Source organism: Dromiciops gliroides, chromosome 5 (genome assembly GCF_019393635.1).
Source record: "Dromiciops gliroides isolate mDroGli1 chromosome 5, mDroGli1.pri, whole genome shotgun sequence".
Taxonomy (NCBI): Eukaryota; Metazoa; Chordata; class Mammalia; order Microbiotheria; family Microbiotheriidae; genus Dromiciops; species Dromiciops gliroides.
In genome coordinates, this window is record NC_057865.1 from 217,963,778 (window position 1) to 217,991,518 (window position 27,741).

The 27,741-nt window shown below is 45.3% G+C and overlaps 1 protein-coding gene across 3 annotated transcripts; it reads right to left on the minus strand.

Moving 5' to 3' along the window:
• Positions 1 to 27,146, minus strand: POU6F1 (POU class 6 homeobox 1). Of its 3 annotated transcripts, XM_043968704.1 has the most exons (11): positions 26,785 to 27,146; positions 22,614 to 22,712; positions 17,504 to 17,699; positions 13,300 to 13,421; positions 11,577 to 11,802; positions 10,727 to 10,971; positions 9,973 to 10,101; positions 9,441 to 9,641; positions 7,845 to 7,986; positions 7,112 to 7,280; positions 1 to 5,730 (listed from the first exon to the last, which is right to left on the minus strand). In XM_043968704.1, the coding sequence occupies exons 2-11, from the start codon at positions 22,659 to 22,661 to the stop codon at positions 5,385 to 5,387; spliced, it is 1,824 nt and encodes a 607-aa protein (XP_043824639.1). In that variant the 5' UTR covers positions 22,662 to 22,712; positions 26,785 to 27,146; the 3' UTR covers positions 1 to 5,384. The 3 variants fall into 3 exon arrangements, with proteins under 3 accessions (XP_043824639.1, XP_043824640.1, XP_043824641.1); XM_043968705.1 differs by lacking the exon at positions 22,614 to 22,712; XM_043968706.1 differs by lacking the exon at positions 9,973 to 10,101.
• Positions 27,147 to 27,741: the final 595 nt, after the last annotated feature.

Here is a 27,741-nt window from a genome sequence, read left to right on the forward strand (position 1 = left end):
CCACTGCGCCACCTAGCTGTCCCCTATCCTCAATTCTTCATCTTCTCACCCCACATATCTAATTCATTGTCAAGTCTTGTCATTTTTATCTCTTCAACATGTCACACATTGAACCCTTTCTCTTTACTCACAAAGCTACCAGTTTAGTTCATGGCTTCCTCACATTTCTTCTAGACTATTCCAAAAACTTCCTACTTCCTTGAGTCATCTCTCGCCATTACAATCTAACCTCTGTAACAGCTACCAAAGTTATTTTTCTTACACATGGATATGTGTCACAAACACCCCTACTCAGTAAATTCCAGTGTCTCTTTCTTGTCTCTAAGATAAAATTTAAACTCCTTTCTTTGACTTTTGAAATTCTTCAAACCTGACTCCAAACTATCTTTCCAACTTCATTTTATATTTCTTTCTTGCATTGTACTGGCATTCTCCCTGTTCTACATATGACACGCAATCTCCCATTTTTGTGTCTTTCCACTGGCCATCCCCAATGTCTCAGGCATACTCCCTCATCACTTCTTTCTCATGGAATCCTTTTTATCCTTCAAGACCAAGCTCAAGCACCATCTTCTATACAAAAGCCTTTGCTGATCTCTCCAAATGCCTATGATTCTGCTTTATTTCATCCTACATCAGTTCATACAAATTTTCCTGTGATTCTCAAATTCTTTAGGAACCCTTCCTATCTACTTTGAACTTATTACCTTGTAACTATTCTCCATATACTTATATATGTACATATTTCCTTCCCTCTCCAACCCCAGCACCCTATAGAATGGAATGACTATAAGCACCTTCAGAGTAGGTATTATTTCTTTAAAAAAACAACAATTGTATCTCCAGTGCCAAGCATAGTAACTGGCACCTAGTAGGCACTTGATACATGCCAGTTGATTGATTAACAAAGGCACTGTCATCTCATCAGGTTGGTTATGGAACTCATCAAATTTATCAGCCCCCTTACACTAAATAAAACAATTTGGTTTCAAGTTGGGAGCAGTGTTGGAGGTGCTGCAAGTAGACCAGCATGCTCATGAACAACTTGGTGGCACTGTCAAAAAATTCAACCATTCTAGATTTCAGTTTGGAATTACGTTAAGAAAAATGACCCCACTGTTCAGTCTTTGGCCCAGAAATCCCAATACTGGGCAGATAGCCAAGGTGAGTCAGGGACAGAAAAAAAATATTGGATACCTAAATATTCATATTAGCAGTTTTCATGGTAGCAAAGAACTAGAAACAAAGTGAATCCCCATTCATTGAGACATGACTGAATAAAACTGTGGTAATTAAAAAATGATGAATATGGAGAAGTTGGAGAAACATGGGAAGAAATTGTATGAACTAATGCAGAACAAAGTAAACACAACCAAGAGAACAATATACATGATTACAATAGTGCAAATGAAAATGTCAACTGTGCATGATAACAACAAAAAAACCCCACACAACAACAATGAAGGTCCCAGAAAAGAGATAACAAAATACACCTCTTCTCTTACAGGAGAGGGATGTGAGACAACAAGGATAGAATATTGGGTACATTGTCAGACTTGGTCTCTGTAGCAGATGTTTTTTGTTTGAATATTTTTATTTGTTACAAAGGGAGGGTTCGATCTGGAGGCAGGGGCAAGAAATGACTGTGATGTAAAGACAAAAAGTATCCAAAAAGACATTTAATTTTTTTCCTCTGGTCATCAAAATGGGGAAGACTCAAATGGCATTGACACTTAGGTTGGCAATCTTTTTCTTTAAAATTTTTTTTTAATTTAAAAATGAAAAAAGACAAAACATTTCATTTTGAACAGATGAATGGGGGTGGGGTGGGGGAGTGAGGTGGGGACAACCACAGGGGAAAGAAGGAAACTCTTAGGAAACCAAGGGCTTAAATATCCCTAGCCAGCCTTTTCTTCCTCCTTATCCTCTTCTCAGTTTCACAAACATTTCTGTGTTCAAGTTTGTTCATCATTTTCTCCATGTGCAAGTGGAGACTGTTTCTGAAACTTAAACCAGTACCCATTTCATAGAGAGAGAGAGAGAGAGAGAGAGGGAGGGAGGGAAGGAGGGAGGGAGAGGGAGGGAGGGAGGGAGGGAGGGAGGGAGGGGACCACTGTGTCCACTGAGGTACATTGCAGAACTATTTAGGTTCCTGCTGCTAGAAGAATATTAAGGGAAGTCTCAGTGGCATAGAAAGCTTGACAACTTCAAAAAGCTTCAGCTTCTCTTCTTTTCCCAATCTGTTCTTTTCTTTGGTTTTCCTGTTTCCATCAAGAAGCAATTTCTCTTAAGTGTTAAAAGTTATTTTCCTGCTCCATATATGGCTATGAAGGACTTCCTTGGCCACCATAACAGGAAGGAATATTGCCCCTTTCCTTCCTAGATAGATGGATAGATATTTCTTACTGGACTCAAATACTGATTCCTATAGAATCTTATTCCACTCAGTGAATGAGAAGCAACTAGACTGATACAAAAAGAAAAAAAATACTGTTTATTTCACACAACTACATCAAATGTTTCTCCTCCCACCCCACCAAAAACAAAAAAGATAGCCACTTGACGCCATAGGGTCTGACCTTGCCCCATGCCAGATGGATAAGAACAGAGAGAAATGGACTTGGCAAAGTATGATCTATGAGGCAGGAGGGCATCTGGGTGTCTGCAGACCAAGACCAGTTGTATTGTCTGGTCTATCTGGATGCCTATTTATTTTCTATGTCAGGCTTATGACCAACAAGCCACATTCTCCTTTAGGCAACTGTTTTGGGAAACACTATTATCTTTTTTGAAATGGCATGTCATGTCCTTGTGCCCAGCTGTCACAGATCAACTCCTTAAAACTACAAAGTTAGGCTTTCTTCTTAGAGAGCGAGGAAAAAAGAGAAAACTAATCATTTCTCCTCCTCCCCCTTCCTCCATTATGCACTTAGCTGCCACTGGCTACAAGTCCAAGTCCAGAGAAAGGCTCCCAAAATTCATTCCAATTGCTCTTAGTGCCTGACAGTGAAAAGGATTCAAGGAGACAATCAGTGACCTTGGACTCCCACAGATAGAATTACCTCAAAGAGCAGTGAGACATTTTGTAATGATCAAATGAGAGAATAAGCTAATAATAGATAAGTGCTTTGCAAATATTAAAGCGCTATATAATGTTAGCGATTGTTTTCCCATTAATCTGGGGGGTTGTCTGTGTATTTTTCCAGGGGAGTAATGGAAGACAAGAAGTCTGTTTCTACCCCCACCATCAGTGACATCACAGTTCCCACTCCTGAAAGCTCTATCTTAGACAGAAAAGCTAGTCAGGCTAAGGCGCTCACCTAGGTCACTGGGGTTCAAGGCAATTTGCAGATATTATTAAGCATCACTTATAAGAGTCCTGACCACCACTGAGAGGTTGTTTAAGATCTAACCTAATTCTGAGAGTGCAGATGTAGACTAAAATGGGACACAAATTGAAGCCTCAGCTAGGCAAATCCCTGGATGCCTCCCTATGTTCTCTTTGATATTGGCTCCTAATCCTCTACAGTCCCTCTCTTATTCCCTCATATTAATTTTCTTCTTTAGGCAATGTGAAGAGTAATCCTGGTCTTCCCCCACTACATTCTCCTTTCTCAGGTGATTTGATCTGAATGAGGGAGAATAACCCTGAACATGTCTATCCTTAGATTACTGGCAGGGTTACAGAGCCACTAAGAAATGCTGACAGTGCACAGGACTGGGAGGTCTCAGCTGGGAGTTGGAAATGAGGGAGGAAAGTAGAGCATGCTGGTGGAATCTGGAGCAGATATAGGATCTTATAACTGCAGTGTGTGCTGCAAGATCATGGCATGACTTTTTTGCCAAGCTGCCTCTCCATGTATGCCAAGCTTTGGGTGAGGTGGGCAATGGACAAGATCCTCTTGGGAGAGAGGAGTCTGTTCTAACCATGGGAAGAGCATGTGGGGACTTGGGAGTGGGCTCACCCTAGGGTTTGTACCCTTTCATTGGTAGGGACCTGACTCATTAAGTAAGAGAACAGGAGTGGAGAGAGTGGTAAGTTGTATAAGCAAAATCAGGCTTATCTAAGGAAACAAGTCCTGTCTGACCCTTTGTAGTCACATAGCTGAATCTATGCTATAATAGTTAAGAAAAACCAAGTAATTTTTTGGAGAAGGAAGCAGGCCAGTGTTTTGTTTTGTTTTGTTTTAAAGCATATCTGAAATGATTCAGGGGTATAGCCAGGGTGAGTTACATGTACAGACTTGGGCTGAGCCTCTGAACAAAGTGAATCTCATCTCTAGGGTCTAGGGCAAGAAGTTGACTGAGGAAGTTAAAGTTCAGTCTTCTGGTGAGGGAGACAGGAAGAGGGAAGACTATCAGGAAGAGGAGTATCAGCTCCTGCTGAGTTTTGCTCCTTTTCCTGAGGCAGGCCTAGTTGTCTGGGTTTGTTTGCTTTTTAATTTAATTTGCTCCTCTGGGGAGGCCCCAGTGCTGTGCTTGACGGGGGGAAGACAGACAACATTCTCTTCCTCATTTTTCTTCAGAGTTTAACTGCTCGGGCAGTGGGGTTTTCCAGACCACACTCAGCCCAAGCACAATTCTCTCCTTAGGTGTTGGGGGTGGAAGCAATGAGGGGAAGCCAGGGACTGACATTATATACAAGTCTGGGAGGTTGGTTGGTTCCTAGAATGACTGAGGACCTCTGTTCCACTGAAGGTAGGGGTAGCTAGGGCCCAGAAATCACAGTTTTCTCCTCCCGTTAGAACCATGGAATAAAGGAGTCTGCGTTAGTGCAATTTGTTTCCAAAGGAACAAGGGTAGGGATGGGAAATATAAAGAAGTGGTAGCAGACTTGTGACAAAGGGGCTCTGCATTCAAGGACCCATCTCCTGAGCAGCACCCCAAGCTTCATTTACTTCTGCCCCATGGATCCTTGAAAAGGGACAGAGCACCTGACAGGGTCAGGAGGATGAATGAGGTTGTGCCACCTCTGTACACAGAGGATGTCAGAAAACAAGAGTGTAACGGTAAGTGTCCCTTCAGACTTGCTAACCCCTCAGAGGGGCAGGCATTTGGGTTCCCAACGAGAATTCCCCACTTAAAACCACTTCTGCAAAGTGCTTTTCTCCAGAGATCTTGGCTCCTCCACCAAGAACCTGGGGCCCCCAGAACTGCCCCTCTTCCCTCTCCCTGCCACGGGGCACAGATGGAGGGAGGAGCTGGGCAGCAGACATGCATGCAGCCCACAGCCGGGTACCAAGACCCAGGATTAATGCAACTACACCAAATGAAGGGCTGGCTGCAGTCAGGGAGTGGCAGTTGCAGGCTGGGTGCCCAGGAAAGAATACAAAGTGCTAAAATGCAGGCCCTCGGGGAGGGGAGTGGTCCTCTCCACCGAGCCCCTAGGGGATCTGAAAGACATTCAGCTTGCTGGTGTTCTTAAGAGTCTGGCGGCGATTGCAGAACCATACCCTCACCACTTCTCTGTCATAGTTGAGCTCCTTAGCGATTTCGGTAATTTCCTGACCGGTGGGTAGAGGGTTCTTTTCGAAGTAAGCATTAAGGGCCTCAATGGCCTGCGGGGTGAAGGACGTGCGTCGTTTCCGTTTCTTGGAGGGCTCTCCACCTACAAACTCCATCAGGTTCTGTTGGCCCTCCTGGTTTCGAAGCTCTGCCTCGTTCAGCCACTTCTCCAGCACAGGTTTCAGCTTTTGGGCACTCTTAGGGGTGATGTCTAACTTCTCAAACCTGTAGGTGCCCCAGCCCCAGGGAAGCAGAAATGGAAGGCTGAGGTAATCATAAACCCACCCCACCCCTCCTTCCTGATTTTAACCCTTCACTCCCAAAGGCATAGCACCCTGTATTTAGATTTAGAGCTCAAAAGAACCCTAGGGACCATCAACTCCAAACTCCTCGTTGTACAGGTAACTAAATGAAGACCCTTAGAGGTTAAAATGACCTCCCTAAGGTTACACAGCTAATAAATGACAGAGTCAGGACTTGAACCCAGGTCCTCAGACTTCCACTCCAGTATTTTTTTCCATTTCGCCATGTTGACTCCCTTCAACTCAGGTGTTCCCTTTACCTGGGATTGGAAGGGCTTCACCACTTGATGTCTTCCCCCTCATTCTTGCCTAACTAAATCTGAACTAGAAGCATCAGACTCTACTAGATTCTAAGATCCCATGAAGGATTACCATTCCCCTCTCTCAGCGGACACACAAGGCATGACTAAAATGATTGAGAATGACTTTTCAACCAATGTATCAGAACTTAGACAAATATCAATAGTCTCCTTCAAAAATAGTCACTTTGGGGGCAGCTAGGTGGCACAGTGGATAGAACACTGGCCCGGATTCAGGAGGACCTGAGTTCAAATCCGGCCTCAGACACTTAACACTTACTACCTGTGTGACCCTGGGCAAGTCACTTGACCCCAATTGCCTCACCCCCCCCCCAAAAAAAAAGAACAAAAATAGTCACTTTGGCAGACTAGAAATAGATTCACTCACAACATTTTTAGAACTCCTTTCTTAGAACTCTTTGGAGTCCATTTATAGAGGACAGAAGAAAAACCAATCCCATCACTTTATCATCACACTTTCTATAATGGGGGATGCTCTAATCCCCTGCCTCAGCTCCCCCTCCTCCTCCCCAGGGAAAGTCAGCTACTTGAACACAGTGACTTGCTTCCATTTTTGTATTCCCAGCACCTTGAATAATAAATAATTGTTGAGTTGAATTGAGGAGAAGCTGAAAGCAGAGGTTGGTTAAGAGTATTTGTGTAGGGCCTTAATCAAGGGATGAGCCTAGACCAGGGCTCTCAGCTTTATGGCTAAAGTACCTCTGTACCTACAGTGTCTTCTTTCTCAGTGAGCTCTGGATCAAGGAGCCTGACACTTAATCCCTAGAGCATTTGGGCTTGAGGGAATGATTTGAGAGGATTCCTAGCAGGACGGAGTTCTCTAGAGATGCAAGTCCTATCCTGAGGACACCTTTCCTTATCTTGGAAAAGCCAGGTGTGAGGAGTATAGGGAAAAAGACAGGATACATGGGCACCTGATGAATTCTGGTACAGACAGGGACTCCCATCAGCTCCCCCTACCCTGCTGAAGACTCCATAACTCACCGGCATATTGCTGACTGACTGTAGGCAGGTCCTTCTGTGGCAGTCAAAGCCTGGCCCACCTGAGTCTGGGTGAGGCCCAGGGAGAGCCGCCGGATCTTAAAGTTCTTAGCAAACTCCCGGATCTCTTCTAAGTTTATCCCATCTTCATCCAGACTTGGGGCTTGGGGCTCTAGACCAAGGAAGGAACCACAGGTGGGGTGTGTAAAATGAGAACTATTGCAGACAGCAGCATCAAGAGACCATGGTATTTGGCAAAAGGCTCATGCATCCTTCAGACACCAGTGACCCCAACTCTGGCCTCAGGCTGGGAGGAGGGAGACAGGTATTCATAGTCAGCCAAGCTAACCATCATGGAACCAGGGAGGCAGTTCCATGTGCTTATGCCTCTGACCATGGCCCCTCCCCCATTCCCTTTAAGGCCAGCTCTACATTTCTCCTTCTCTAAGCAGTTCACCCAGGATATCTCATTCCTCAAATACTGGGTGAGAGGTTCAACAGAAGGGCAAGGCCTAGAATCTAGACTAACAGAAACCAGAGATAGGGAAGCCAATCCCAGGAATCTGCTCTCTACCCTACCCACTCTCTTCCATCATCTAATCAATGAGTATTATCTATAGAAACAGCTAAGGGGGCCCTTGAGGAGACCAGCCATGAGAGGACAAATGAGTTCCTGATGGAAGTCCCTTACTCTCCAATTCCTTCCCCAGCCCCACTTACAGCCAAGTATACTTACTAGATACCAGCTGACTGACAGTAGGAGTCTCTGAACAGGTAATAGGGATAGGAGCAGAAGCAGAAGGCTTGGCCGCTGGGGCTGGGCTGGTGATGACCACAGCTGGCTGGGACACAGCTGGTGTGGGCTGGATGGGTTGCACCTAAGGAGATAGCAAACCCACCTTCTGCCGCCAAAATACCTGGCCTGCGGGGGCGGGGTTGGTTCCCTCATCTTAGTGAATAGTGGACACAAGTTGGAGGGCAAGAGCAGTATGAAATTCCCAATTCCTGAGACTCCTCTCTCCATACTCACATTGAAACAATGCTATATTATCATACTTTCACATAGCACCCACATGGAATAAGAGGCTACCAGAGGGGCACATCAAACATGCTTCTTTTTTAATAAGTCTGAATTCTCCATTTTTAACGTAATTTGTCAGTGTGCAAAAGGAATGCAAAGTTGTGGGGATTTTCATACTTTTACTTGTGGAGATATTGCACGTTTTAGAAAAGAGTTCTATAAATCAACATGGATTTGACTAGGAGTTCATGTTTTAATTTCTTACAACATGAATGACATTTTTGTTTTGACATCCACAGCTAATATGTCAAACCTCAGTGCACAGGACAGTTATATGGCACATAGCAAGCACTTAATAAATGCAAACTGACTGATACCTACTTCTAAGGCTTCCTAGGGAGTTCAGTTCATTCCAGGAAGAGTCCTGAGTTCCAGATTAGTTCTCTCTGATTAACTCTGAAATAAACTGAACACTATGATGGAAGCGCCAGAATTTAATGCCTTTCAGACCCTGGATGACCTCAAATCATACTGTGTCTCCTGTTGCCATTTCGGGCTCAGTTCAGTCAAGTCAGCACTTGGGAATATGGACTCCAGTGTGAAGACCAGCATCCAAGGAGAATATAGACCTTTTTTTGTTTGTTTGTTTGGCAGGGCAATGAGGATTAAATGACTTGCCCAGGGTCACACAGCTAGTTAGTATCAAGTGTCTGAGGCTGGATTTGAATTCAGGTCCTCCTGAATCCAGGGCCAGTGCTCTATCCACTGCACTACCTAGCTGCCCGCCAAGGGGAATATAACAGCATGTTTCTTTGGATGTTAACCAGTCTACCTTTCAAGATTCTTTCAGGGAATATGTTCTGTAGGTGTCAAAGTGTTATACAAAGTGAGCTAATACTATCAGCAGTAGCAGCACCATCAAGGATTAACAACCACCAAGGTTTGTTGGTCTTTTCAGCTTGACTCTAAGTACCCAAATGGAGTCCTAACGCACTTCACATAGAGCCTATTTGGGAGTCTAGGGCCTGATGGTTTATAAAAGATTATCCTAATAGAGACTGTGTGCTGATCAGCCATAGCCCAGTCTATTACCCGTGTTCCGTTTACCCCATCTTGTTTGTATGTAGTTGTTTTCTTATTGTTTCCCCAATTAAAAAGAGATCCTTGAAGGCAGGGACTGTCTTTTGCCTTTCTTTGTATCCTTATTGCTTAGCACAGTGCCTTCATAAATGCTTATCGACTAACTGTCAAGTACTCTTTCTTGCTTTGCTGACACAATCTGATCTTCAGAGAACACTTCAGTCTCCTTACCTCACTCTTGGCAGGTGACTCGGGGGTACTGGGCTTCCGGACAGCTGCAGGGGGAAGAGGGCTGCTGGCCAATGTAGCAATCACTTGGCCCTGGGCATTCAGTAGTAGCTGAGGGGTCACAGCTTGGACCTGCAGATTCTGTGCTGGAGCTGGAGCTGCTATGCTGGCTGAGTTTACCACCCATGGAAGAGTTCCAATGACCTGAAAGGGGACAAGGAAAGTAGACCTTTGACCAAAGAGATGTCAAATCTTACTGTTCTTTGCAATTCCAGGTCCACATATGGATAAACAATGGGTTATGCCTTGTGAGGACCTCAGTTTCCTCATCTACAAAAATGAAGGGGTCCAACTGGAAGATTTCTAATGTCCTTTCCAGCTCTCATGTTCAATGGCTCCCCTTGGTATTCCTTTCATCTCTTTTCCATCAGAGAATCTTTCTGGATCCCCTTTGCCCTCGAAACTCAACTCTAATGCCACCTCCCACACCCCTTCCATGGCTCAAGCTATGGCCCTGGACTCATCATCCACTTGCCTGCCCTTGTGCGTTGGTCAAGATCTGACTCGTGATCCCAGGCACACTGGGAATGGCATTGGCGATCACTGGGGTGGTGGTCAGTGAGCCCAGGATCTGGGTCTGTCCCCCAAGGGAGGCAGCACTGATCTGTGGGTGGAGGAAATGGCTAAGATAAGAACCCAAATGATAGGGGAAAGAGAATAAAGACCTGAAGGAAGAGGGAAAGGGGTTGGGGGGAGTTGGGAGAAGTTAGAGGGGTTATGCAGAAGTTATGGCCTTTATTAACCTGGCTACAAATTGGGGGCTGAGTGTTTAGACTCAGCTGGTTGGCAGGAAGCTGGATGAAAAGGAATAGAGGTGTAGCAACTAATATCCTCTTGGCCTGATGATTAGATCTAATTGGTCTCATTACCCAGGCATGAGACTCCTAGGTATTGGCTTTAATCTTAGTCCTGCCTTTATCCTATCCTAAAGATATCTCCCAGGACATCTTCAATCCTCAAAAGTCACGCTACGCTTACCCAACCCATTTGGCATCTCTGGAGAATTCCCTTGTCTTCTGGGAAGAGTTTGGTGGTCTCTAGAGGTTGAGTTGGCAGCACTTCTAAGAGAGAGCTAGTTTCTGGATGATGCCATATATGCTTTGAAATGACATGCCTCAAAGTCCCTGAACTGGAGGGGGGGGCGGGTAGGAGAACCTTTAGAGAACCTTTTGCCTACACCTCAAGTCTGGACCAGACCCAGTGAGCATAGAGTACAGGAGGGAGCTTACAATTCCTGGGTTAAATGCGAAGCCTGCTGGCTGGACTGTGATCTGCGTAGGAGTGTCTGCTGGCTTGGGGGCAGGGGTGGCAGCAGGTTGTGGCAGGATGGCAGGTGGGGTCTGCAGCAGTGGCTGGGGCTGGAACAGCGTCTGGGACTGGGCGGTGGAAGGCCGGGACTGGACAGGCGGGGAAACCTGCAGGGGTGGTGCAGGCTGCACAGGAGCTGGTAGAGTGGTGTTCAGGACAGCAGCCGCTAAGGAGCAAGGCAGAGACAGGGGCGCTGAAATGTCTTGCTGCACTCCGGACTGGTTCCATTCCCACAGGCACTGGTACAGACAGGGCAGCAGGCAGGCAAGAGGAAAGGGGACCAGAGGGGAATGGGAGACAATGCCCAGTAGAGAGACAGAGGCACGAAGGGCAGCTGCCCTGCCTCTCTCTCCTTGGAGGCAAGGGGTCACATGCCAACATCTCTCACCCATCTGCCAGAACCACCCCCTCCCATCAGGTTGAGACACTTGTAGGTTTTAAAACCAGGTCCTGACTCTTCTTCAGGTCCTTCTGAGGATGCTGGCCACCTGGTGACCTCTTAGAGTCTGACAAGGGATAAGGGAACAGTCACAGACAATTGCACTTGTGGCCCAGGGGCCTCTTTGGCCCCCGTGTGATGCTGTAGCCCCAATCTTGTGATGTGCAGAGGCCTCCATGGCTGAGTTTCTGTGAAGTATGCTCCAGTTTCTAGGATTGTCTTTCCAAGGATGGGCTTCTGATTCTGAGCTTGGCTTGGAGGCACAGGAGGGGAGGACGAAGTGGGGCAGAGGGAGAGTGGCCTCGCTGTTGTCCTGGGGGTGGTGCCATTACCTTGCAAACCAGCCAAAGGCGGTTTGAAAATCCCCCCCGTGGGAGAAGCAGCGGTCAGTCCTGGGAGGGCAGCCACGGTTGCTGTAGGAATTGTCCACACGGCCAGCCCCTGCTGACCAGCCACTTGACCTGCAATACTGATGGGGATAAGAAGAGGTTGAGTAACAGCTCCTGCTGGAACCATTACTCCTGTCAGAACTGTTGCTAAGTTTTCCTGAGTCAAGACCTGCAAAAGCAAACGAGATTTCAAAAAGAAAAGAGAAAAAAATCAACGTTGACAGCCAAGAGCACCAGGCCTGCCAGACCTGGGGGAGCAAAAACAATGCATTTGGGGGATGGGGGGAAGAGGAAGGGGACCAGATGGATGAAGGCTTTCAAGGCCAACTGCACCCTAGATTTAGCTGAGGGGAGTGGGGCTTTGACAGAGCAGAACCTTCCCCCTCCCCTCTCCCCACTGGAAAGGAAGACAGAGAAGGGTCACAAAGGGACAGTGCCCCAATCTCAGACCCTAGGGGCCCTAGGACAATAGCTTTAAGATGTGGAAAAAGTGGTATGGCTGCAGTAAGGCCTGCTTAAGTTATAGAGCTGGACCACAGGGGTCACGGATCTCCTAGACTTCCCAGACTTATCCGATCTGGGCTTCTCGGCTTGGGGGTTCTTCAAAATATCCCACTAGAGCAGGGTTTGAAAGGGTGCAGTGTGGCCAAGGCCATATAAAAAATCTTAGAGAAGCTCTGGGGTTAAGCAGAATGCATATATTGACTTAGGCTCTGAGGCCAAGTTCTTAGCCTGGACTCTGTGACCTTAAATTTTTTGGAGGGTTGGGCAATGAGGGTTAAATGACTTGCCCAAGCTAGTAAGTGTTAAGTGTCTGAGGCTGGATTTGAACTCAGGTCCTCCTGACTCCAGGGCCAGTACTCTAGCCACTGCGCCATCTAGTTGCCCCCCTTAATTTTTTTTAACTGTATTTCCATATAATTGCTTTTCTTTGCAATCCTATGAATTTTATTTTATTCATTTAAAAACATTCTTTTAAGAAGGGGTCCATGGACTTCGTCGGACTACCAAAGGAGTCCAGGACTCACTAGTGATTTTAAGAACCCCAGATCTAGTGTGCCTTTGTAAGTGATCAAAGGCCTCAAAGGGACTTTAGCTCACTCACAAAGCCAGATTCTGGACACATCTAAGCTACTCCTAGGATCTAAGTGACATTGCTTTGGTTATTTTATTAACTGTTTGGGGTCCCAATGGAGTCCCAATGGGACCCAATGGGATCCCACTCAGAGAACAATTTAGAAAGATTCTCAGTTAGTGGACTAACAACACCCTAGTAGTCTAAAGAAATATTGCAACTTTCAAAGGTCTTTGTTCCATGGGTTGAGTGGGATGGGGGAATATCTGGTCCAATGTATGGTTTTCAAAGGCAAATTCGGGCCCAATCTCCCTTCTATGCCAGTATCTATGACAGAGAGGTCCTAGGCAGTGTATTAAGGCAGGCCATAGACCAGGCCAGGGAAAAGTGTGTGCCTATTATGTGTATGTTGGAGTGGGGGAGGTAGGGGTGGGGTGGGGAGAGTTGTTCTCAGGGGCTACTCCCTTCCCAAACCCATAGTCCATTCCAAAGCTAGGCTAGCAACACAACTTCATTCCAGTAACTATTTCTTCCCCTTTATGCTATCTTCCCCCTCTCTGCCCAATATGCAGATCCCTAGATGGTTCTTACCTGGGGAGTGGCTTGCACAGCCAGAGGTGTCAGGGTCTGTGGTGCTGGAGGCTGGCTAGGTGCTTGGTTAAAGGTGGCAGCAGTGGGCACAGGGCTGGGTGTGATTCCGGTCAGTGATTTTACTTTATACAGGAATGAGAGACAAGGGAATGGTGTGAGTCAGAAAGAGGTAGTGAATAGAAACTCATCAGCTAGAAGTGCTACTCCCTTCTCTCCCAGTGACTGACTACTGCTTGACCCACGGCTCATCACTAGTTTCCCTAGATAAACAATGGAGTGTTTGGGTGGGTATGAGAGAAGGGTTTTCCAATTACCCCTGGCAAAGAAAATGGAAATTGCTGGAGAATCCATTTATCTATGGTAAATAGAGTAAGTTAAAGTCACGCCCCCCTCCAGCTCCCTCTAGATATCTCTCAAGCTCACTCTTGCTCTCTCCCTCCCTCCCTCCTCTCTCCTCTCTCTCTCTCTCTCTCTCTCTCTCTCTCTCTCTCTCTCTCTCTCTCTCTCTCTCTCCCCCTCTCCCTCCTTCCCTCCCTCTCCCCATTGGCATCCATAGCTTAGGATCCTAGTATCCCTTCCTGGATTTATAGGTCACAACAACCTGTCTTAGGCTGTTATTATTACCTATAACTTTACAAATATATTTATAAGAATATGCATGTTCCCTTCAATGACCAGGCTTCAAGTGTTTAAAATGAAAGAGAACAAATGAATGGCTATAGCTAGCAGGGAAAACCCCCCCAACAAATTGAAGGTCAATATTCTGGGCCCTTTAAAGAGAGAATGGAAGGAGGAATAAGGACTTGATTAGGGGAAAGGGGGAGCTTCCCTAAGGTACTCTAGAAACCAGATAACAGAGTCACTGTTTGAGACAGAGGGATATAAAGAATAAAATCTGGTCACTTTATACCTAGAAACTTTGTTCACAGGTGTGCACCAAGGGCAGTTGGCATGGTTGGAGGAGGAGGGAAGAGAAAAGACCATTAAAAAAAAAGTAGAGATTTAGGGGCAGCTAGATGGCGCAGTGGAAAGAGCACCGACCCTGGATTCAGGAGGACCTGAGTTCAAATTTGACCTCAGACACTTAACACTTACTAGCTGTGTGACCCTGGGCAAGTCACTTAACCCCAATTGCCTCACCAAAAAAAAAAAAAGTAGAGAAAAGACCATTTTTACATGGTTTGAAGGTGACACTGGTTTTCCTCCTACTGTGGACCAACAAGCCTTCAAAACTCTACTAGGGTTGGAAAGAATGGCGAATACCACTCTTTCTACTGGGATGCGCTTTTTTTTCATTTAAAATTTTCCATTTATTTAGCACTTTATTTCCCCCCCAATTACATGTAAAAACAATTTTAACATCCATTTTAAAAACTTTGTGTTCTAGGGGCAGCTAGGTGGCACAGTGGCCCTGGAGTCAGGAGGACCTGAGTTCAAATCCGGCCTCAGACACTTGATACTTTCTAGCTGTGTGACCTTGGGAAAGTCACTTAACTCCCAACTGCCTCACCAAAAACAAAACAAAACAAAACTTTGCGTTCTAAATTCTCTCCCTTCCTCCATTCAACATAAGTTATACAGGGGTAGTCATGCAAAACATTTCCATATTAGTCATGTTGTGAAAGAAAACAGGGTGGGGGGAAACCTCAAGAGAAATAAAGAAAAAAAAAATTATGCTTCAATCTGTATTCAGACACCACCAGTTCTTTCTCTGGGTATGGATAGCATTTTTCATCGTAAGTCCTTCAGAGTTGTCCTGGATCATTGCATTGCTGAGAATAGCTAAATCATTCATAGCTGATCATCTTACAAATCTGGATGTTACTTTGTATACAATACATTTCACTTTGTATCAGCTAATGTAAGGCTTTCCAGGTTTTTCCGCTCATCATTTCTTAGAGCACAATATTACTCCCTCATAATCACATACCACAATTTGTTCAGCCATTCCCCAATCGATAGACATCCCCTCAATTTCCAATTCTTTGCCACCAGAAAAGAGCCGCTATAAATATTTTTTGTATATATCAGTGCTTTTCCTTTTTGTTTTCTATCTCTTTTTTGGATACAGAACTAGTACTGGTATTGCTAGGTCAGAGTACACATGGTTTTATAGCCCTTTGGACATCATTCCAAATTGCTCTACAGAATGGTTGAATCAGTTTACAAATCCACCAACGGTGCATTAATGTCTCATTTTCCCCATATATACTGGGATGCTTTTTGAACCAAGATGCTTCCACTGGTCACTGTCAGGTCTGGCCTGGTTCTTTTCAGCCATCTCATGAGCTCTTCCTGCTACCAAGGGCACCAAACAACTACCCTCTCTGGTTTTCTAAAAGGATGTACTATTAGAGCTTTGCTTTAGAAAAGAGTTCTTACCTACTTTCCTAGTCTACCCAGGGGTTTGAGAGTCACCTGGCAGAAAACCTCTTTGTACCACAGACCCAGAAGGACACTCGGCAGGTACAGATATATGACTAGGTGGCTGATTTGTGATCTGATTTGTAAGTTTCCTGTCTTCCCAAATTTCTTCCCCATTATCTCAGTGATACAAAAATCCCTTAGCAGGGGACAAAGACTTGCAGTCTATGATGATGATTAATGCTTTAAAGGAAAATGCTCCTGGGAAAGGTAACAGATTGAATCAAATTCATACCAATGTTTAAAATGACATATTGGCTCGCTTCCTTGGAGCAGGTTTGGATGACAGGTGAAGGGCACTGGGTAGCTGAAGATTGTGAGCCCCAGAAGGACAAATGAGTACAAAATGGAGAAACTAGGAGTTGTTGAATACACGTTTCACAATTTTGCTGAGGGTCAGCCCAGAAGCTAAGCTCTGGCAGCTATGTTAAGAGGAAAACGGATTATTGGGTGTGATGGTCTCCCTCAGGCAGGGCCAAAGTATGGGGCACCACTCTGATCCATGGGAAACTGGATAGTAGTGGAAGGGTTCTCTGGTTCTCATTCCTAAATTCAGCAAGAGGAGAGCAATGGGGAGGAGCAAAGGAAGTGAAGACCGCAAATATATTTCAATATTGTTTTGCATAAAGTTTTGTATCTAGGCAAATGCTTGGTTAAAATGTAGCTGTTGCTTCTTGGAGAAGATCTGGCTTTTCTCCCTTGCTCACTTGCAGATCCCCAGCACCAGCGGCATTGGTAGTGATTGATGGGGGCAGCTAGATGGCACAGTGGATAGAGCACCGGCCCTGGAGTCAGGAGGACCTGAGTTCAAATCCGACCTCAGACACTTAACACTTACTGGCTGTGTGACCCTGGGCAAGTCACTTAACCCCAATTGCCTCACACACAAAAAAAGAATGGGAGAGATTGATGGTGGTAGTGGTAGTACGGCCTTCAATCTGATGAATGCTTTTAATAAAAGACAAACCCCAAATAGACATAGGGAAGATTATATTCTGCAGGTATCTTGTGGAACTAGAAAGGGTCCTGGGCTCTTTTACAAGGAGCAGTGGGAGTTAACTTGGCTGTTAAGCATATAACACTTGGGTGGCCAAGGTCATAGATTTGAACCCCACAAGGTTCAATTGGCTTTTTTTTTCTATTCTGTGGTCTCCCTAATCTTGTTCAATGGTACCCTTAAGCATCTACAGTCTCACAAATGTGTGCTGTTAGTCACAAAAGGAGCTAGGTGAGGGAATGTGGCTATATCATCCCAAATTCAGGCCCACTGTGAGGGAGAAAAGGAGAGAACAATTATATAGTCCAAGGAGTCATCTAGACTGGGAAGTATCAATATGGTAAAGCAGAATTTCTGCACAGTGTACCTTCTGTCCTCCAACTCCTCCATCCATCTCCATACTGAAAATAAAATTATATTTTTGGGGGGTGTGGCAGATTTTGTGGTATTCCCATGATAATTTAGTTTAGCCCCTTAATTCCCATGGGATTTATTTAGACACAAAATATGACCTACCCCTTTCTTCTTACCTTACCCTAACTCATACTGGCCTAGTTGTGGGCTGGGCTGAAATGCCAACATTTCCTGTGGACAAGGAGTTTGTCATATGCTTGTTAACCAGAAAGAAGGCCAAACTTTGGTCAGAAAATAGTAATATACAAGTGGCCAACAAGATTCCGATGTAAACTGGGGCCCAGAAGTGAATATTTATCCCTGGGGCAATGTGGTGTAGGAGACAGGGAGAAAATCAAGGAACAATGGGATGGGAAAATGGCTTTGTACCAGTTGCCTCTGCAGAGGGGTCTGGATTTTCTGGCCCTGTTTCTTGGGGGGACTTGTCTGCCTCGGTAGGGCCACCACTCTGGGAAGTGTCAGCTGCCATGCTTTCCAGGCCTTTGCCTTCTTCTTCGGCTGGGAGCTGGGCATCCACTCCAACTTCCAGTACTCGGATTGTCTCATGACCAGACATCACGATGACCTGCAAGAAAAGGATGGGGACAGTTGACAGGGGATGTAGAGGGAGCTATTATAGCCCCTGGGGTCTAAAGTTCCATCTATAATTGGGATAGGAAGGAGAGGGGAAAATCAGGACTTAAAAATGAAAGCCTTGGGGCAAGTCACTTAACTCCAACTGCCTCACTAAAAAAAAAAAATGAAAGCCTTATGCCCAAGTGATTTTCTGTGGTCAGAAACCGCAGCTGCAATTTCTCCAAGGTATAATTTTTTTTGGGGGGGGGGCAGGGAAATGGGGGTTAAGTGACTTGCCCAGGGTCACATTCCCACATTGCCTAGAGGTTAGGTTTAAATATTTGCTTGTTCAGTAGAATGGGGCTGTGAATTTCCAGGTCATTGAATATCTTCAAGAGAAAGATGTATGATCCCTTATCAGTGATTTTGTTAGGAGTGACTCATGCTCAGGTAGAATTTGTTCTCATTAACCTATCAGGTTCTTTTCAACTCTGAAAGAATTGATTTCTACAATTCTAAAATCTCCAGTTGCTCCCTCTCTTCAATTTAAGAAATGTAGGAAGTTCAGGGTCCCATGCAGGCGCAGTGGAAAATGTCTCATTTCTAACACTGCAAGAATATCTCTAGGGATAGGACAGACCTGTGAAGGCCACTAGCACATCACTTACTGCACAAGCTAGATCAGGGAATCCCCCTACTTCCCAATAAGAAATTTCCCTAAGGACAAAGAATTGTTTTTCCAATGAATGAATAAATGAAAAAGCATTTAAGTGCTTTCTATGTGGCATTGCATATTTAGGGAGGAGGGACAGATTTCATGGTGTTCCCATGCCTACTAAGGTGAGCCTGGTGATCTATGTGTTAAGTACATAGTAAGTGTATGGGATACATCTATTCTGGTTTTGGTTTTGGTTTTTGTTTTGTGGAGCAATGAGGGTTAAGTGACTTGCCCAGGGTCACACAGCTAGTAAGTATCAAGTGTCTGAAGTTAGATTTGAATTCAGGTCCTCCTAACTCCAGGGCTGGTGCTTTATCCACTGTGCCACCTAGCTGCCCCCCACTACAAATTTATTTTATACAACCTCAACTGGGCCCCTGCTGCAGCTAAACAGTCCTTCCATGGCTGCCTTCTCAAGCCACTGGCACATTCTCCACAGTGGCTCTTCCAGACCTTTTCAGCTCTCTTCAAACACCTTACTCTCTCATATGAGAACCCTGAGTCACACTTTACAGAAGAAAATGGAGGCTATTACCTATGAACTCCTTCTTCTTTCCTATTCCTTATCTCCCATCACTCAGGTGCTTTCTGCCACTCTCTCTTCCTTTACCCTTGTCTCACATGGTGAAGTGGCTTTACTTCTTACCAAGAATAGCTCCTGTACTTACTCAAGTGATCCCATTTGGGGGCAGCTAGGTGGTGCAGTAGATAAAGCACCGGCCCTGTGTTCAGGAGAACCTGAGTTCAAATCCAGCCTCAGACACTTGACACTTACTAGCTGTGTGACTCTGGGCAAGTCACTTAACCCTCATTGCCCTGCAAAACAAAAAAAACAAAGACAATCTAGTGATCCTATTTCATCCCATCTCCTCCAACAGATCATCCCCATTCTATCACTTACTTTTTTTGGGGGGGGGTGAGGCAATTGGGGTTAAGTGACTTGCCCAGGGTCACACAGCTAGAAAGTGTCAAGTATCTGAGGCCATATTTGAACTCAGGTCCTCCTGACTCCAGGTCCGGTGCTCTGTCCACTACACCACCTACCTGTCCCCTTTACTTTCTTTCTATTTTTTAAACATTTAACAAAAACAAAGTTTACTTAACATTGGCATAGAAAGGATATTTAGCAGTATATGGTATTGGTTGAGTTAGCCACAGCCCCTTGAATCTCTTTATATGGAAATGTATCTAGTCAGAAAAGTTGTGATGATTTGCATGGCAGTATCACTTACTTTCTTATTTTTTTAATATCTGATTTTTATTATTTTTTGGTGAGGCAAATGGAATTAAATGACTTGCCCAGGGTTACACAGCTAGTAAGTGTTAAGTGTCTGAGGCCGGATCTGAACTTAGGTACTCCTGACTCCAGGGCCAGTGCTCTATCCACTATGCCACCTAGCTGCCCCTATCTGATTTTTTTAATATATTTTTTTTTCCGAGTATAACTTTCTTTTTTGTTGTTTTTTGTTTTTTTTGTGGGGCAAGGAGGGTTAAGTGACTTGCCCAGGTCATACAGCTAGTAAGTGTCAAGGGTCTGAGGCCAGATTTCAACTCAGGTCCTCCTGAATCCAGGGCTGGTGCTTTATCCACTGTGCCACCTAGCTGCCCCTGTATCATTTACTTTCAATCTCTCCCTCTCTACTAACTCATTCCCTACTGCCTACTGCCCATGTCTTTGCCATCCTGAAAAAAACACCCTTATTTGATCCTTCCATCCTTACTAACAATCATTCTATAGCTCTTCTGCCCTTTGTAGCTAAATTCCTTGAAAAGGCTATCTGAAACAGGTGCCTCCACTTTTTTCCCACTCTCTTCTTAATCCTTTACAATCTGGCTTTTGATTTTATCATACCACTTAGTTGGCAAAACCAATAGCCCCAACCTGTCTGCTGACATGTAATCTCGCATCTTCAACTGTCTTAGAGACAACTTAAAAGAGATATCAATAGATATCTTTTTTTTTTTTTTTTGCGGGGCAATGGGGGTTAAGTGACTTGCCCAGGGTCACACGGCTAGTAAGTGTCAAGTGTCTGAGGCCGGATTTGAACTCAGGTACTCCTGAATCCAGGGCTTGTGCTTTATCCACTGCGCCACCTAGATGCACCTCCAATAGATATCTTAAAGAAAATACATCTAATACAGAACTCTTTATCTTTCCCCCTAAACCTTCTACCATCTCTATTACAGTAGAGAGCAACACCATTCTCCTAGTTTCTCAGCTTCACAACCTAGGGGTCATCTTTGACTCCTCACTTTGACTCCTACCATTCTTCCTCCTCCCCTATCCAATCTGTTACCAAGACCTGTAAATTTTACCTCTACAACATCTGTCGATTACCTACTCTAGTGCAGGCCCTCATCATCTCATGCCTAGAATAACCTACTGGTGGGTTTGCCTACATCAAATTTCTACCTATGCCAATCCATCTTCCCTTAATCCACCAAAGAGATTTTCTTAAAGCGAATATCTGATCATAACACACAGCTGTTCAATAAGCTCCCCGTGGCTCCCTATCACCTCTAGGATCAAATATGAAGTGCTCTGACTGGCATTCAAAGCCCTTTATTACCTAGCTATTTCCTACTTTCCAGTGTTCTTATACCTTATTCCCTGCCAGACTCTTCAATTCAATCATATGGGCCTCCTTGCTGTTCCAAGAGCAAGACACTGTAACTCTCAGCTCCAGGCATTTTCTCTGGCTATCCTCAATGCCTGGAATACTCCCCTCCTCAACTTCATCCACTGACCTCCCTGACTTCCTTTACATTCTAACTAAAGTCCCATCTTCTGCAAAAAAAGCCTTCTCTAACCTCTTAATTCTAGTACTATTTTCTGTCAACTATTTCCTGTTTATCCTGTTTATAGCTTGTTTGTATATATTTACATGTTGTCTCCCACATTAGATTATGAGTTCCTTGAGGACAGACACTGTCTTTTGCCTTTTTTGGTATCCCCATTGTTTAGCACAGTGCCTGACACATAGTAGGCACTTATTAAATGCTTATTGATCTATTGACTAACTGAGGCCAGCAAATCTATATCTTCTTGTCATATTATTGCCTGGGGGAACCCTCAGGCTCCAAGGGATCCCACATACTCATGGAATGGTCATAAACTTCCCAGAGTCTGTGGCAGTCTTGAACTTTTTCTACCTCAGCACTTGGTATGGTGCCTGAAAGCTCTCCCTCCAAACCTACGCACAGTGAAAAATCATTCAAACTGAGTCAATGAAGACCAAGAAGAAATACTTGAACATTTTGAAAGCTTTTGGCCAGCTACTCCTGCCCTGCACATCACTCATGTCTGGAGCCACACTAACCAAACATTTAGCCACAATCTTGTCTCTATGATATGTGACGGTGATAGAAGATGCAAGGTACCAGAGGACTAGGGGTTTAGAGGAGTGACTGACATTTCAAAAAGCTTACCCAGACTCAACCTTCTAGGGTCTTCTTTCCCATTCCTCAAGTTGCATTTTAAATCCTCAAACCTGGTCCTCCCCTATAGGAGATCCCTATGAAGGTTAGAGTTTCCACAATTAGAATTGTGGAATTGGAATTCACAACTGGAAACTACTCAGGATAATCAGGTGAAAAAGGCTCTAATTCAGCTCAGGAACAAATAGTGAGGAAAAAAAGACAAATGCTATCCAACAAGGCTTCCAGAGTTTGAGGTAAGCCTATGATAGAGTTGGGCTCTGGATGGGCATGACAGTTCTAACCCCTCTCTCCAATCCTCCTCATATCTGAAAGGCAGAACAGTCTAATGAAACAATCACAAAGGTGTACCACAAGTCTTAGTGAAAGCTTAAAAGTGGACTCAAATTATTGGGGACAATACATATTTACAAGTTAGTTGTATGACTATAGGCAAGTCTCAACCTTTTTTAGCTGCAGTTTTCTCTTTAAAGTGGGGATAATAATACTTATACAGGGCTGCTGTGAAGAAAAAATTTTTATAAATTACAGAAACGAGTTATTCTTGTATTTTTGCCTTTGTGTGCCTCCCTCCTTCCCTTTCAATAACTGCAAAAGAAGTAGCCTGGGGTACTAGAAAAAGCTGAGCTGTAATCTGAAATACTTAAACTCTAAGCCTTGATTTCCTCATTGAGAAAGTGAAGAAAAATACTTGCTACTTATCTCGTTGGGCTGTTTTGAAGTACTTCATGAAAATCCTACAGAATTGTGAGCTATTATTGTTATTACCTGTTCGTTGACAGTCAGAGACGTGTCAGACCCTGCTCCAGGTTCCATGGTCACTCGGAGTGGGTATGGTGGTGGGGCAAGCTCACCAAGCAGAGCATCCTGCAAGGGGTGGTGGAAAGAGCAAAGGGTGATGTGCTGGAGTCATATAATCCCCAGAGACACAGGCCATAAAGCATAAAAGGGCAAACAAATGGGGAACTGGGCCAACGGACTGCACAAGGACAAGAGAATCTGGGATTCTTTCAGTGTACATGGAATTGAAGTTCTCTACAAAAAAAAATTGAAGTTATCAGTGCTACAGAGAGAAGCTGGGCAGTTTTCCAGCTCCTCATGGACCAAGAAATCTTCTCAGTGTAGATTCCAGTATTCAGTATTAAAAAATGGTGAATTTCCAGATCATAAAATATATCCACATTCATACATATGGATAAAACATATTTCTAAAGTCAAAGATATATATGTATATTTCATAATCTGCTGGGTTTTTCATTTTTAAATTTATGATATGACTCTACTTCATAGGGATGGAGAATCATGAGTTGATTATAAATATAAAACACAGGGCACAAAGAAAACTCATATACATACAGAACACACACTATGAGGCAAGAAAGCCTCTGCCCTTGGCACTGTCTGACTGTCTCCAAAATGCTCTGTCATTATTTTCAAGCAATGTGTCTTCGTTGCCTTCCTGGGGAGCTGGAGGCTGAGGCCATGACAATTCCTATAGGTCAGAGTTGACCAACGCTAAGGAGAACAGAAGGAATCAAGTATCTGCTAACTATTGACCTCAAGCAGCAAAATCTCAAATCAGCATAAAAGCAAGTTATCCTCAAGAACTGGGATAAGCAGCATGAAATGTACCCTTAAATCAATTGCAAATTCATTTGGCAGAGATTGTAGGAAGACACAAAGCACTGTTGTGAAGACAGACCCTGCAACGTTTCCAGGCTGATGCTGAAAAGGCAACTGATTAGGTAGAGGGTGCTGGGAACCAGGATAGGCTGGGGCATAGGTTGCCTAGGGTGCCACTTCCAGGAGAAGAGCTGAGCAACTAATAGCATCGTATTCTCACTCTGTATTTTGACATTGTTGAGTTCACATCGATGCAGCGGCATCCTCTCAATCTTGTTTCCCATTCGCATGACTTAGTTCAGCTCTCTGAGTAACTCACTCTCCCAAATGAGGGAGCCCTACAGTCAGTTCTGTTGGCTATGCCATTACCAGCAATTTTTATTCCTAGCTTGGCACTGTATCTATCACTCAACATAGTTTGGGGGCTACTATCAGCATGCATGTGCTCAAGGAAAGTAATCTACTTTTAATACTAGACCAAAGAAAACATATATTGGAAAGTAAATTTGCATCTAAAAAGTAAATGATGTGATAACAGAAAATGGCAGGGTGGCGTTTAATAGTTTGGCTAAAAAGACTTGGAACTTCATCATCCTGTTAATAGGTAGTCAAAGAATTCTTTCAAGCAGAGGAACAACACAAATCTGTGTACAAGGTTGGTTACATCTGATAGTCGAATGAAAGATGGACTGTGGGTTGGGAGAAGGTAAAGAAAGGGACACTAGGCAGGTGGATAGTGAAGTGGGAATAGGGAGGAGACATGTGAAAGATGTTTTACAGATAAGAGCAACAGTACTTAATGATTGAATTTGGGAGGTAAAGGAAGGTATGTCCTATACACAGTTGAATATATGGGTTTAGACATTAAAAGAGAGAGGTCAGAGTTGAAAATATCAATATATCTATTGTCAATTAAACCTCCAGGGCAAGGACTAGGAATTCTTACACCTTGTTAATAAGCTCCTCATCTGCATGGCTTGAGACTTTTTGAAAAGGCTTCCTTGGGAGCCAAAGGGGTTTCTCCTCTACATTTTAAAAAAGACTCCAGTTCAATGGCACCTTGCAAAGACCAATGTGGTATATCCCTAGTCTCATCCCTGGTCCAGGGTTTTCTTCTCCATCTGTAGAAAAGTCAGGAACAAGGCTAACGATTCTGGGATGGAAGGACCAGAACAGATAGGAAACCAGACCGCTGGAGGTTTGAATTATTTCCAAGAGCCTCAAGTTTATCTTGGGTTCCAGAGTAACTGCCTCAGGCCTCAGGCTCCCTGAATGTAAAATGAAGATAAGAACAGGAAGGCACTTTGTAGAGCTTATTGGAAAGAAGAACTGGCCACAGTGCTACGGAATTGCAGTCTCAATGACTAGACAAGGTGAATGAAATGAAGGGGGTGGTAGGACTGGCCTTCAACTTTGTTTTTATACCTGTAGTCACCAATCAAAACATTGCTAGGCAAACAATATTGACCTGCTAATCAAAGACATTTGGTCCTGTTTCTTTTCATCCTTGACTTGTTCCGACTTGAGCCACATCAAGAGAAGAGAGAAGAGGACAAAAGCATCAGACCCCTTCCTAGATTTCAGGATTCTTTGAGCCTATGCAGGATTATATTCCTGGAAGCTACTTTCACTACTTAGTTTTTCTGTGTTTGGTGTTCAGCCCCTTTCTTCAGGATTGGGGTCACTTGAAAATGTTTTCAAGGAAATGCATAGTGAGCTAAAAAGAAAAATTGCCCATGCTCATAAAACCTCAAGCCCACCACTCACTTGCCTAACTCTCTGAATATTCTATCTATGGCTGTCATCAGTGTCCACCCTAACTGTACTGTCTAAAGAGACAGGGTAACTCAAATCCCATAAAATCATCCGTGGCGACCTCTCTACCCTCCTTGGCACATTCCCAAGCTGCATACAACTTTTCAGTCTATGCCTACTCCAGGTACCACTGCTGTTTCACCATCTCCTTCATCTCTCCATCTGCATCCCTTTAGTACATGGTCAAAGTCTCAGGCTGCCTAGGGGTTCCGCAAGTGAAGTTTTAACAGTAGGGTCCCAGACAAAGGTCTCTTGTAATAAATACAATCATTCCTCAGAGGTACTTTACTGTATAGGTCACTGTTACACAGGGAAGAGGCAAGGAATTAATTAAATAATTAAAGCAGGGATAAGAATACAGGCTCCTGAGTCTAAAATAAAATAAGCTTTGGGTCAAGATTTCATTCAAACTAGAATTTCCGACATTGTTGATCCTCTGACCTCTTAGATTTGCTGGAACAAAGCCTCACTAAGACATAAACTAATTCAAGAAAGTCAGAGGGCCTTTTTTTTTTTTAAACATTGGTGACATTTGAGTGGGGGTGTGTGGCAATATATTTTTTGGAATACGGAGTTAGGAAAAGTGGCTTGGGCTAATTCTCTCTATTAAGGCTTCTTTGTTTCTGCAGTCCAGGTGAGACCCCTGACCCTGTCCAGACTAAGACTGTAGTCGCTGCAGCTGGGGTGTGCCACTTTGTGTTAAATCCTGTTTGCTGCAGATCCAAAGTGGGGAGGGAGCTGAGGGAGACGCCTCACTCGGGCTCCATTCTCTGTGGTGGTGGTGGTGGTGGTAGTCGGGGGCACATCAGTCCGATTATTATGATTATTTATTAATAATCATTATCGTGATTAAATATTTATGAAATACCCATGCCCTATTCAGCTCCAGTGACCCTCCCACTCCCCACCCTTCCAGTTACTTACTCCCAAGGTCCCTACAACCCCCATCCCGTTTGCGTTTTCTATCCGATCAGCCAGTGGAGCTAAGGGAAACTGAGGCTCAGCCCACCGGGGGGTGGGGGGTGAGTGTGTGCTGCAGATTGGCCCTAGCCCTCGGAACCCAGGCGTCCAGGTTTTCCGTCGGCTCCCGAGCTGTCCCCACAAGGTGAGGGGCTCGAGACTTCCACTGCTGTTTCTACCCCAGCTGGATTGGGAAGGGGGAGGGGAAGAAGGTGGAGGACCCAGCCCGGATCTCTCCGCCGGGCGCTCTGCCACTCGCGTCCGGGGTGGCTAGTGGGCTGGAGCCGGCGAGGCCCCCAGGGCTCAGGGCCCCCCAAGTCTGCGGGGAGCGCTGCGCTGTCCCAGCTCCCTCCGTCGCCTGGTCCCTGAGCTACTCCTCGCCCCGGCCCTTGCCTTTTTTTTCTCTCTCTCTCTCTTTATCATAAATATATAAATTATGCTAATTACGGGCATTGCATATTAACCAAACCCGAAACCTCCCCTGCCCAGCCCCCCTCCCCCCCTCTGCAAACCCCTCCCCGCCTCGGACCCCGCTACTCACCGGAGCCGGAGCCGCTGCCGCCTCGCCCCCGATGCTCGGCGCCCCCCGATTAGGGATTCATCTCACAGCCCGGGCCTGGGGGCCTGGGGGCCCGGGGGCCGGGGCCGCCAGCCGCCCGCAGACAAAGGAGCCAGCGCGGCCGGGCTCGCCTGGGCTCGGCTCGGCCGCGGAGCCGGCCCGGACCCACCGCCTGCCCGCTCGCCCCTAGACCCCCGGCCCGCGCTGGGTGGGAGTGGGAGTACAAGTGAAAGTGGGGGAACTCCGAGGGCTGTCAAGGGCGGGGGGCGAGGGGGCGCGCGGCTGGGGAGCAGGGAGGGAAAGAAGGGGGACAGTCGGATAGATATTTTTCTTTTCTTTTTTAAAAAACCTTTCTCTCTCCCCCTTCCCCCCGCCCCCCCCCTTTTCCCTCCTGCTACTTGGGAATTTTTTTAGCTGCTGCGTCATGAACATAATTTATGCAAAGAGCTTTGCCGCATGCTGTACCTCTCCAGCTGGACGCCAGGGGGCAGTGGGATGGGTTGGGTCTTGGGAGGGGGAGAAGGTCTGGTTAGTTGGGGGAGGGGGGTGCAGCGTTGGAGGAAAAGCCCGGGATCCGACCTCAAGGCAAAGTGAGAGCATCCTCTCTCTTCCAAGTTAACCTTCCCCCCTCCCCTCTCTGGAGTTCTAGGTAGGGTCGCTTCATTTGCATTAGGGATGTGAATCTGGCTAGCTTAGCTAAGCGGCTGTTTTCTATTTAGTCTTGGTCGTATAACTCCGGAAGGGGCACTTCCATTGGATTTGGGAAAGGGGAACGCGGGGAGGGGGGGGGGGGAGAGGAGAATAAAGGCTGCGACCCTGCTCTTTCTCCCACCCCTGGTTCCCTGAAAATATTGGCCAACTTCCCTGACCAATGAGATTCAAGGTCACTTCTTTTTTCCTTGCCTCTCCAGTCAAGGGACCCTTTAATCAAGGGTCCCG